This window comes from Puma concolor, chromosome A1, assembly GCF_028749965.1.
Source record: "Puma concolor isolate L17-30 chromosome A1, mPumCon1.1.hap2, whole genome shotgun sequence".
Classification (NCBI taxonomy): Eukaryota; Metazoa; Chordata; class Mammalia; order Carnivora; family Felidae; genus Puma; species Puma concolor.
In genome coordinates, this window is record NC_141667.1 from 44228807 (window position 1) to 44240950 (window position 12144).

Sequence of the window (12144 nt, forward strand, 5' to 3'; positions counted from 1 at the left end):
ATTTTGAGAAAGAGCGCCCACGTGTGTGTTTGAGTGGGGCAGGGGCAGAGAGAGAGGGAGAGAGAGCATCCCAAGCAGGCTCCGCACTGTCAATGCAGAGCCGGACACAGGGCTCGAACTCACAAACTGTGAGATCATGACCTGAGCCAAAATCAAGAGTCAGATGCTTAACCTGCTGAGCCACCCAGGTGCCCCAGGTGCCCCCCTGGTTTTATTCTCCCTTCCTGGTCATCATCATTGCAGTGGCCCTATCTCCTTCTCTAAGGCTAGCCAACAAGGGTCACTCACAGGTGAACCGTGGCACAGAATGACACGTAGCTCTGCCCAAGGATGGAACCCAATCCTGGCCACGCCCAGGAGTAAAAGCTCCACCACGCCTTAGCTTCTACTGCCCAGCAAAGTGGTCATGCAGCATGAGACATTGGGGTCTCCCAAGCCAGGATATCCCAGGTGCACGTGACAAGGGACACTTCCATCTCCAGAGCAGAGAGAACCCTCTAATGCTTTTGCCTACCCGGTAGCCATCTCCCTGGGGAACCACTTAAGCCGTGTAGTTCAGGTAGGACCAACTCTACCATCTGAATCCAAGTTACCATTGGCCCAGCCAACGAGAGCCAAACCTAGGACTTTTCCTGGAATCACTGGGAATAAATTAGGCTGTTTCCTCCAGGCTGCCCAGGAAGCAAAATGGAAGCCTAGGACAGCTGGTGTCTAGAGCACCAAATCAGGGAAGAGCCGCCCAAGAATGACGCCGTGCAGAGGAACTCTAGTTCACAGAGGCAGAATCCTGACAATATCATTTGGGTCCCTGGAACCAGCCCAACCTGAAGCCCTGGGCTTTTCAGTCATATAAGCCAATATACATCTGATTAGGATGTTATATGCTGTCATTGGTCACTTGCAATGAAAAAGGATGTGATTTGTAACAGGAGCAAGCAAAGCCTGAGAACCTCCCCTGCTCCTTTCTGGATGAAGGTACCAGGGATCTGCAGAGTGGGCCTCGTGACTCTAGAAGCCCAGGAAAGGCAGAGCACAGGCTTCAGGAGGGGAAAGGCTCCTTACCTGTGCTGGTTTGGCCATGGTATCAGGTACTGCAGCAGATAACACTGTGGAGAAGAAAGAGACCCGTGAGATCTGGTCCCCTCCATTCTTTCCCCCAATTTCCTCACCCATCTTTCCTCCCAAGGGAAGGCAGGCTCCCCCTACTATTTTCCAGCTGCGTCCAGCCCTTTTGGTTAGATTACCCCCTGACCTGCTTTAGGGCCAGATGCCTTTTTCAGAAGACAATGAACAGACTAGCCTGTGTCCAGATACTCACACCTGGATGGGAAAGAGACTTGGAACCCAGAAGGAGACAGGGAGCGACCACAGACCCGCACGACTCCCGCAGGTGGTGCAGGGCACTTGCCCAGGTATCCCACTTAACCCTCACAGCGATCACTTCCCAGCACCAGATTCTCCCTTTCCACAGGGGAAGAAATGGAGGATGGGGGGAGTCAGGGAGGTTGCACCATTTACCCAAAGTCACACAGCTTAAAGATGAATGCAACAAAGTCCAGACTCCAGAGTCTATGCTATCTGCACCACGCATGTTCTATGTCTAAGTCACCAAGAATGGTTCCAGAGGCCAGGGCTTAACGTTCTACAGATGAGAGTGCTCAAAGGGCTCTGGGCCACCTGTTGCAAATATCTGAAGGGCTGTCATTCCTGTGGAAGTCAGTGAGCATTTCTTTAGCGTCTACTCTGATTAGGCACTGCTCTAGGCACTGATGACACAGCAATCCGTAAAAGAGATTTTTAAAGCCCTGCTTTTCTGTGGCTTACTCCATAATGGGGAAGAATAACATGCATATGGCAAAAAGTAAGAAGAAAAGATAATACTTGGTCAGGAGAGAGTGACACGGGGTACAAGCCTAGGCTGAGTGATCAGAGGATCGCAAGAACCATGCCGATCCCTGGGGGCAGTGTGGTCAATGGACCCACTGTGGCTAATGTGGCAGCAGGGAGTGGAGGCAGGGGACCAGCACTGAGGACTTTTCGCTGATAGGACAAATGGGACACATGATCTGATCAAAGGGGGTGTAGGAGACAGCGTCTAGAGTGAAGAAATAAGGAACAAAAATGTCTTACCTAAAAAAGAAATAAAAAAGGGGCTGTAACTGGTTTGGAAATGGGAAGAACAGGGGCGGAGCAGGCTAATGGGCACTCTCAGCAGGAAGGCAGGGATGGAAGTGAAGCAATTTTCCGGGGACAAGAGAAGGAAGGGCCGGTCCGTTCCGTTTCAGTCAGGACCGTACGATTGGGTCTTTTTAAACCATGTCTGTGTATTACTTTTGAAGATTTTTTTTATAGTTATTTATTTTTGAGAAAGAGACAGAGGGTGAGCAGGGGAGAGGCAGAGAGAGAGAGGGAGTCAAAGAATCCGAAGCAGGCTCCAGGCTCTGAGCTGTCAGCACAGAGCCGGACACGGGGCTCGAACTCCTGAACCATGAGATCATGACGCGAGCTGAAGTCGGATGCTCAACCGACTGAGCCACCCAGGCGCCCCTGTGTGTTACTTTTTAAAAGTAAGAATAATAACCTCAATCAGCTCCTACAAGGAGCAGAACTAGAAGAGCGGAAACCAGGGTGGCATTTTAGCTCAGTGCTTTTCTGTTCTCTGTGTAGCCCATCACCACCAAAAGAAAAGAAAAACCCAAAAAACAACAACAACAAAAACTTAGGGGAAGTCAGCCCTTGACCTCAGTCCATAATCCTGCTCCCATCTTGGGGCACTAGAGACAGTGTGACACGGTAGAGAGAACACAGGTTTTGGAGTCAGGTGGACAGAACTGGATTGTCACTTATTAGCTACGTGCCCTTCAGCATATTGCTCATCTCTGAGTTCAAGGTCATCTCAAGTACAAAACTGGGGCTTTCCCTTTGCTCCCTTGCAGGACTGTTGGAGGAGGAGACATTTTAATTGAAGTCAAGGGCAGAGCACAGGAGGCCAGGTACTCACTGCACTGGTGGGAAGTTCTGACGGGGCTTTGTCGTGTTTGCCTGTGTCCCCAGTGCCTGATCATGAGTCCCCCACACTGCAGTCAGCAGACAGACAGGAGGAGGGGCTGGGAGTGAACAGCAGACGATAGAGATCTGTCTGCAACCCCAGCAGAGCTTGAGGAAACCCTGCTGTTTCCCTGACAACCAGGGGCCCCTCTGTACAAACATGCAACTCTCACCAGGAAATGGAACCCCCCCCCCCCCCAGGGGAGGGGGGCCCAAGTCTACCCCAGGGCCTGGCGGGGGAGCCAGCTCAGGGGTTTCCCAGGCCTGGGGCATGGTGTGGGCTGGGGGTGAGGGATCCCCAAGGCCAGCATAGAAATGGACAGAAAGAGGCCTGGGAAGTCCGCTGAGGCAGGCAGGGCTAAGGCCTGTCACCTGCATCTCCAGTCTGGAAGCATTTTCCTTTGGCCTTGTTGCTGGAAACTTCAGCTGCTGGCTGTAGCCCAGGCCCATCTGGACGAGAGCCCTTTCCAAGGAGAGACGGCTTAGAGGAAGGGCCTCCAAGTCTTTGGGAAAATATCCTCAGCTCAGAGAGCAGTCTGTGTGTGCTTCATGTGAGTGCACGTCTTGTGTCTACACAAAAAGCAAACTTCTTCCAGAGCTAGAGGTTGAGACGGCCATTTGTGGGGTGGGGAGGGGTTTGAATCTCCAACAGCCCCTCCTCTGTGGGCTTAGGGAAGCCCTGGTGCTAATCAGAGGCGCCATCTACCTTGGCTTTACAAGGGTCTCTGACCTCTCCCAGAGCAACCCAGACTGTACCTCTCAAATTGGTTGAATGAATGTGTTATATACAATATTTCAGAATCCCAGAGGGCTCTTAACCATCCACTACTTCAGGCTCCTCATTTTCTAGATGAGGTAAAGGCATTTCAGGGAGGGTAAGTAACTTGCCAAGGCCCAGACAATGGCCAATATCTGTGCCTCCAAGCCCCAGGTCATAAGCCCTTACACCACTGTGGACCCTGGCTGCAATGGGATATTAGGAGAGGCCCAAGAAAAAGACCTAGGTCTGATTCTCAATCTGTCTGTAACCTCAGACAAGCCAGGTTCCCGTTCTGGACCTCAGTTTCTTCATCTGTAAAATGGGGATGATATCACTCTCTCTTTGGGAAAATCCAGAGTGGATGAGAGAGGCTTTTATAGATTTCAACCATGAATTTTCATAACAAAATCTAGAATATTAGTCTCAGGGGCTTCTCTCCCAGGTCACAGGATTCTTCTCTATCCCTAAGCCTCCCCGCTACCTAATATGCTAGTCTTATCATCCTGGTTGAAATAGCTTCACAAGACTGGCAGGTATGGCCATTCTAGACCTGTGCCTCTCTCCTCCCAGGAACCCTGAACCTCTTCTGACCTGGATATGCAACAGGGCTCATGATGACTGATCACTCCAGAAATCCATTCAAGGGTAGGGGGCAGGGGGTGGGCACCTGGGTGGCTCAGTCAAACATCTGACTTTTGATTTGAGCTCAGGTCGTGATCTCACAGTTTGTGAGGTTGAGCCCTGTGTCAGGCTCTGTACTGACTGCAGAGCTTGCTTGGGATTCTCTCCCTCCCTCTCTCTGCCCCTCCCCTGCTATGTGGGTGCATGCCTCTCTCTCTCTCAAAAAATAATTATTTTAATTATTATTTAATTATTAAATATTATCTGATAATTATGTGATTATATAATATATAATATATTATATGAAATATATTAATAATAAATATTAATATTTATTAAATAATAATTATTATAAATAATAATAATTTTAGTAATTATTAGTATTATTTTAGTAATTATTTTAGTAATTAATTTAATAATTATTATCCAAATAATTTATTATCCAAATAATTAATCCAAATTAATTATCCAATTAATCCAAATTAAATTATTAATCCAAATAATTTAATAATAATTAATTTAATAATTAATATATAAATATTTATTATAAATAATAAATATTATTAGTTATTATTTAATAATTAAATAATTATTGAGAGACACAGAGCACAAGCTGGGGAGGGACAGAGAGAGGGAGACACAGAATCTGAAGCAGGCTCCAGGCTCTGGTCTGTGAGCACAGAGGCCGATGCTGGGCTTGAGCTCATAGACCATGAGATCATGACCTGAGCCAAAGTCGGACACTTAACCGACTGAGCCACCCAGGTATCCCCCCAATTTTTTTTTTTTTAATCTATTCAAGAGTCTCCCAGTGGCTTTTTGCTACTCTGGCTACCCCCCTGCCTTAGTCCTTTAGCCTGCAAGCAATCAAGTTTCCTTCCTTCCCCTTTGGGAGCTCCAGACTGATTCCAGGAGGAATGCTCTAGGGTAGAGAACACACCAGAGCTGGCAGGACTTATGGCTTACTACTGCCCAAGCACAAGACCTGGGAAACCACAAGCTGGACAGGGGAAGGGTCTTGCCAAATCATGCAAGAGGCGTGGGCTTTCAGGTAGGACCTCGCTGGGAGTCACAGCTCCACCCCCAGTGTGTGATTTAGGTAAACTACCTTAACTGAATCTCAATTTCCATATCTGCAGAATGCACGTAAAACTTATCTCCAAGTACTGGTAAATAAATGAAATAGCAGATGAAGAGCCCTAAGCCCAGTGCCTATTACAGAATAAAGTCTCAATAAATGGTAGCTTTTATTATGATAAAACCAAACATTTACAGTGGAAGCAGAGTGGCATCGTAATCAAGAACGCAGGCTTTGCAGGCATGGCCTGAGTTCAAATCCAGACACATCAGGGGCACCTGGGTGGCTCAGTCGGCTAAGCGTCTGACTTCGGCTCAGGTCACGGGTTTGTGAGTGCAAACCCCGTGTTGGGCTCTGTGCTGACAGCTCAGAGCCTGGAGCCTGCTTTGGTTTCTACGTCTCCTTCTTTCTCTCTGCTCCTCTCTGGCTCACACTTTGCCTCTTTCTCTCAAAAATAAACATTAAAAAAATAAATAGATAAATAAATAAACCAACATTTATAAAGGGAAAAAAACTCCAGACATTCCAGAAAATTCCTAGCTCATGACCTAGGGCAAGTTCTGTCATTTCTCTCTGACTCAGTTTCTGCATCTGGGAAATGCTAATATCCTAAGGTTTTTGGTGAAAATTCTATAAACTAAGGTGGGTAAAATACTCAGCATGGCCAGGAACACATTAAATGTGTAGTAAGTGGTGGCTTCTGTTATCAAGGTCACCGTTGCAGAGCAGTGGTCTCCAAAGTGGGGTACACTACAAGCCATTGGGGTGCAGGACAAAAACATTACAACTTTCTCAATTATTTTTACCTTGTCCTTTTCTGTTGCATTTGTGCCAAATATATACAGTTATAAGACACATGTTAGGGGTTCAGGCTGATAGATGTGCACAATCAGGAGTCTGGACTTCAAGGAATGAAGCAGATAGAGGGGACAGGAGATGTCAGACTGAACAGAAACACCAGCGTAAGAAAAAATCATTTCTGTTCTCCAAAGGTGTCTTGCCTACTTTGGAGGAAGACAGAGCGCTTTTAGGGAGGGTGGCAATGCTGAGCGTAGGGGGTAAAACCAGGTGTGTGGGGGGAAGTAAATGTGAGAATAATCAAAAAATAACTTGGGGGGCGCCTGGGTGGCTCAGTCAGTTGAGCCTCTGACTTCGGCTCAGGTCATGATCTCGCGGTCTGTGAGTTTGAGCCCCGCGTCGGGCTCTGGGCTGACAGCTCAGAGCCTGGAGCCTGCTTCACATTCTGGGTCTCCCTCTCTCTCTCTCTGCCCTCTCCCACTCATGCTGTCTCTGTCTCTCAAAAATAAATAAACATTAAAAATATTAAAAAAAAAATAACTTGGAAGGTCACACAAACACTCAGCCAGACCTCTGTGCCCCTAAGGCCTGGGGACTCTAACTTGGGCCAGGTCACTCCTTGCCCACTTGTCCCCAGGGACCCCTTTCAATGCAGGCCATCTTAGCTCAGCATCCAAGGCTCACAACATCCTTCCTGATTTGTCTTCCCCTCTCTTTCCTTCACCCACCACCACACTCCTTCCCCACTAAGCCCACACAACCCCTTCTACCAGCATTTTCTATCCAGGCTTCTAGCATCAAAACCAGTGCTTTTCAATTCTGGCTTCATTAATGCCACCTGGGGACTTTTTCCAATTTACCAAAGCGTAAGGTCAATGCCCAGAGATTCTGACTCATTGGTTTCTGGGGTGAGGCGTAGGCTTTGGTAATTTTTAAAAACTTTTCTAGGTGATTCTTCCAACTCTTCCAGGAAGCCAGGAGGGATTTCTCTTGCCTCTGAACCCCCCATAGTACTCAGAAATCACCTATATTAGACTGGCTTGGGTCAACCATTAGGATTTACCACTCCTCAAATAGAGGGAGGTTGCTTTCCTCCAAGGTATTCTAGGAAAAATATCTACCTCAAACCCTCCGGGTTATCTGATTCCTGTCTGTCTTTGAGTTATTTTACAGCTCAGTAATTTGTAGGTAAATGGTGGTAATATAAAATAATTCTTATAGACACCCTCATACTATTCTATCTGATAAAGGTCCAATTAATTCCCCTCTCCTTCTGCCGGAAAAACCAGTTTGCCTCCATTTGAAAATTCCTTTTAAAAAAAGTGTCTACTGATTCTCTTTCGAGCTGGTTTTAACATCTGCCTGTCCAGTCATTAGTAAGTTAGTAGAATAAAATCTTGGCACATGACCATTTTTGTATCTTTTGAATCATGATTTTACTGTTTCTTAAAAATGACTGTTCCTGCTTCTTTGCTGTACCCCTTAGCATAGGGTATGACTCATAAGGATTGTTGGGTGAAATACATTGAGCTGTTTTAATACTTTCTTAGTGACCCCGTTGTGGGGAAAAAAATCATACAGTAAGAGGACATCCAGGCTAGTGCTTAATTCCTCAAACTGTGCTTAATTCCTCATTATATAGCCAGGAGAGGAAATAACTTGAGGGGTTAAGTATTATTTGCCCAATGTCACTAAGAAAACTAGTGATGAAGCAGGGGCTCATTTTTAAAAAAATATTTACTGAGCTTGTCCATTGGCTGGAGATGGGGGTAGAATAAAAACTGAGACCGATGAGTCTCCCACCCACACAAAGCTGGCAATCTAGTGCAGTAATCCTCAATTGTTTTGATCTCATATACCACCAGTAACAAACAACAAAAAAAAATTGAGCATTCATCACGATAAAAATATATTTTGTAAGCATGAGATTAAAGGCATATGTAAGAAGAGGCCTGTCTCTTCCTGTACCCCAGAAAATCATCTTCGCGCCCCCCAGGGTGTGTGCACCCAACTTCAGAGGCCCCTGGCCTATAAAATCGATATCCTTCCCTTCCCCTTTTCCTGATGGCTCCTCCCCCAGCCTGCAGGAAGACACCAGGATCAGCCCCACAGTCCTCGGGGAGCAAGCCTTTGATGAAGCCAGGGGAAATGCCATTCCTGGCCTTGTGCCTGGGCACACCCCCCCAGCTGGAGGCACTCGGGTTTCTTAGAGAGCAGTGTCTCTCCCTCTCCTGACCCAGAACCCTTGATCTCAGGGTTGGATGAGTCCCCAGGAGATCCTCGGGCTGCCCCAGGTTTAGAATTGGATGGGCCTGGGTTTGAACCCCAGTTCAGGTCACTTTTGTGAGAGACAGCAATGTGTAGTGTCTAATGGGACAGACGCTGGAGCCCCATTGCCTGACAGTGAAGCCTGACCTGCACTTTGGGAGCTGTTTGGCCTTGGGCAAGTACTTAGCCTCGTATGCAAAACAGGATAAAAAGGGTGCCCAGCTCAGAGGAGTGCTGGCGAGGACAGAAAGAAGACAGACACATCTAGAGCCTCGAAGTGGCCCTGCCACACAGGAAAAACAACGTTAGCCGTTAGTATTATTTCTTCCCTAAATTTCTGAGGGCTGACTTCCCACGTCTGCAAAATAGGCATGGTAACAGCATGTAATATATCAAGGCTTCGGCCTGAGCCTGACAAGTTGGAAGGGTTCAATAAACAATGCAGGTTACGATTTTATTATTATTTCAGAAGCACCAGGACACCCGTTTTACAGATGAGGAACCTGAGGCTCAGGTCACCTGCCTTCTCAAGCACCACACCCTTCTGAGATGACAACGGTAGCACTTGCTTCTCTGGGCACAGCACTCTGCAGTTTACAAGGCGCTCTCACAGCTGCTGTCTTATAATCTCAGGAGGGTATCAACCTCCTCCTCATTTTACAGGAGGGCAATCTGAAGCTCAAAGAACCCAAAGACAGTCATTTCTCCCTAGCCAGTCTCTGTGGGAGCTTCTCAATCCCAGGAGGAAAGGAAATGCAGTGGCTGGATGCCTAGCCAAGAAGTTTATAAGCATAACACTCCCCCCCCCCCCACAAAAGACTCCGTCTCCTCCGTTGTGGAGGTGCAGGGAGGGCGGGTGTGAGGACAAGACCCGTACTTGCATGCTCAGAAATCAGGGTACAGACCACATCCTGCACTTAGTCCCCACCCAGGAAGTATCTTGGAGAAGCTGGGTGGGGTGAGGCTAAGTGATACCACTGGGCCTCCCCAGAAAATCCTAGAATAATACAACATGAGGAGTCATGCAGCCTGCACCCATTCTACCAGCTGGATGCCCTGGACACATCTCTTACCCCTCTACAGAGGAAGGAACTAACGCCCAGAAGGGTAGATGTGCCCAGGGCCCCAGCTACTCAGAGGCTGGGGCTGAGGCTGGAGCCTGGTGGCCCAAGGCTCCTGCTGCGTGCTGCACTGCAGATGCTCCAGAGGCTGGCAGCTTCCCAACACTGCAGAACTCCCCCGCCCCGTCCCAGGGGTCAGCTCCAATAGGCAAGGTTCCGCACTTCCAAAGGACAGCCCCCCTCCTTTGCACACTGGTGTCCACACTCTGCCCCAGCAAGAGCTATGGCCCTTACTCAGAAACCGCAAATATTTTCTGAATCTGAGCAGCCAGTGCCTTGGGAACAAAGGGTGGAAGGCAAGGAAAGATGGATGAGTGACTGTCACAGCTGCAGAGGGGGATGCAGGCCTGTGCCTCCCTCCCTGGCCCCACCCAACTCCCAGAATCCTAAGTCCTAGAACAGCTGAATCCTAGAACACCAGCGCTGGAAGCGACAGCCAGTTGAGCAGCCTTTGCTACGGATGGTTAACTAAGCCCCAGAGAGGGAAGGGACTTGCCCAAGGACCCCTCCAGCACCTGGAACTGTAACCCTGCTTTCCATGACTCCCAGGCCAGTGCCCTCTGCACGGCACAGGCCTGCCAGCTGGAAGGGCAAGGTCTGCGGGAGCTGCAGCTGGATGGATCATTCACCTGGAGGGCCAAGCAGGACAGGATATCCCTCCTGGGTCAGTGGGCTAGCAATTTAAGGTGTGCTTTGGGTGGGGCGGGGGAAGTGAGGGAAAAGAGCAGAAGGAGGAAACCAGAGTCCTTTCACCAACCCGGGAGCCATATGGCCAAATTTGGAATTGTCAGGAAGACCCAAGGGGGTTTAGAGAAAAGGAAGGGAGGGAGGAAGCAAAGGCTGGATTCTCTTAGCAAAAGCCCCCACCCCCACCCCTTCCCCTTCCAGGGCTTACAAGGGTCGCCCAGGCTTCCCAAGCCTGTAATCAAGACTTCCCAAACTTGCAATCGTTCCTTGCAGCTGACAAATAAATCAATTTTAACGATAGCCATCATTTCCACCAAGAGGGTCTGAGTTTATCAGCTCTGGACTTGGAAAAGGAACTTGAGGCTCAGAGAGGGAAAGCTACGGATTCAAGGTCACACTGAAAGTTGATGGTGAAGCTGGGATTGGATTCAGGGTATTTCAGTCCCATGCGGGTATTTTGGGAGTTATCTGAAGCCCCAAGAGCTTTGGTTAGGCCTAAAATGGGCTTCCGGAGAGCAGAAAGAAGGGTGGGGCCTCTGTCCTTCGAGCCCAGCTCCAAGTCTCCTTTAGGCCAGCGGTGATCCAAAGGGGACGGGCGGGTCCCTGGGGTGTGAACAAGCCAGTCCCCCACATCGGTCTGCACACAGAGCCTTCTTTCCAACAACACCCACAAACCGCTGCACCAGCGGCTGTACGATATGACTGACTCTTCCTGCAGCCTCAGTCTCCGTTTGGCCTCAGCCACACCCTTCCCTGCGGGTCCTTAGACCCCCGTCCAGCTGTCCCCAACCCTAGATCTTCTAAGTCTCTCCAGCCCCCGCCCCCTCTCAAAGCGCGGCCAGCACCCGGCTCTGCGTCTGCCGGGTTGCCCCCAGCCTCTGGACCACACCCGCTGCAGGTCGGTCCGCCCGCCCCTCTCCTCCCCTCCTTTCCCCTCCTGCTCTCCCCTCCCCCAGCCAGAGCGCCTTTGCCTCTGCTTCTACGCTCGAGGCTCTAAATTTGCTCCACTGCGTTCCCCCAGGCACGTTCAGCCCGCGACCCTCCCGGGTTACCGCGCCCTCGCGTTCCCGCCCCGCCGCCGCTCCCCACCTGCCCGCGCCCTCCACCTGCCCGCACCCCTCCCAGGAGCCTCGCGGGAGGCACAAGTCAGCAATGACTGGGCGTTTATTGCTCGTCCCCGCGTCCCTGCAGCCCCCAGGAAGGGGAATCCCTCGAAGCGATCCCCTCTCCGGCCTCAACCCACTCACCGCGCGGCGGAGGCTTCCTGTAGCGGACTGGGAGACGGACGCGCGGACGCGACGCGGAGCTCGCAGGGTGGGAGCCCGTTAGCCGAGCAGGAGCAGCAGCGCGGGGCGGGCCGGGAGGACAGCGGGCGGCTGCTCCCCCGCAGGACACGTGGCGCGCGAAGGCCAATCGGGCTCGCCCCGCCTCCTCTCCCCCAGCCCCACCCCCCAAGTTCATTCGCTCCTGGAATCTTAGAATGTCACCAGCCCCGAGCGGCCCAGCCCCACAGCCCGGAGAACCTACGTCAGTGCTCAGACCCCCGCAAAGACCTAGAGAAAGTAGGGGGATTTGGCCAAGGCCACTCAAGGCCAGAAGTCAGGGCTTCTGATTCCCTGAGCTGGACATTTCTCCCCCAAATTCCTACTACTTGCCAAAACTTTGCTGAGAAACCGAACATGGAGACTTGACAAAATTGAGGCCATGCACTTTATCTGCCTGGTCAGATTACATTCCTCAGTAGCCCCATCATACCCGTGACA

The 12144-nt window shown here is 50.0% G+C and overlaps 1 protein-coding gene across 2 annotated transcripts in view; it reads right to left on the minus strand.

The window, feature by feature from the left end:
* ANXA6 (annexin A6) overlaps positions 1-11773 on the minus strand; it is a 49096-nt gene extending 37323 nt beyond the window's left edge. For both annotated transcript variants that reach the window (XM_086696797.1, XM_086696584.1), the window contains exons 1-2: positions 11629-11773; positions 1063-1106 (exon numbers count right to left, since the gene is read on the minus strand). In XM_086696797.1, coding sequence (XP_086552923.1) covers positions 1063-1080 — 18 coding nt within the window. In that variant the 5' untranslated portion in view covers positions 1081-1106; positions 11629-11773. The remainder of the gene's footprint in view (positions 1-1062; positions 1107-11628) is intronic.
* Positions 11774-12144: the final 371 nt, after the last annotated feature.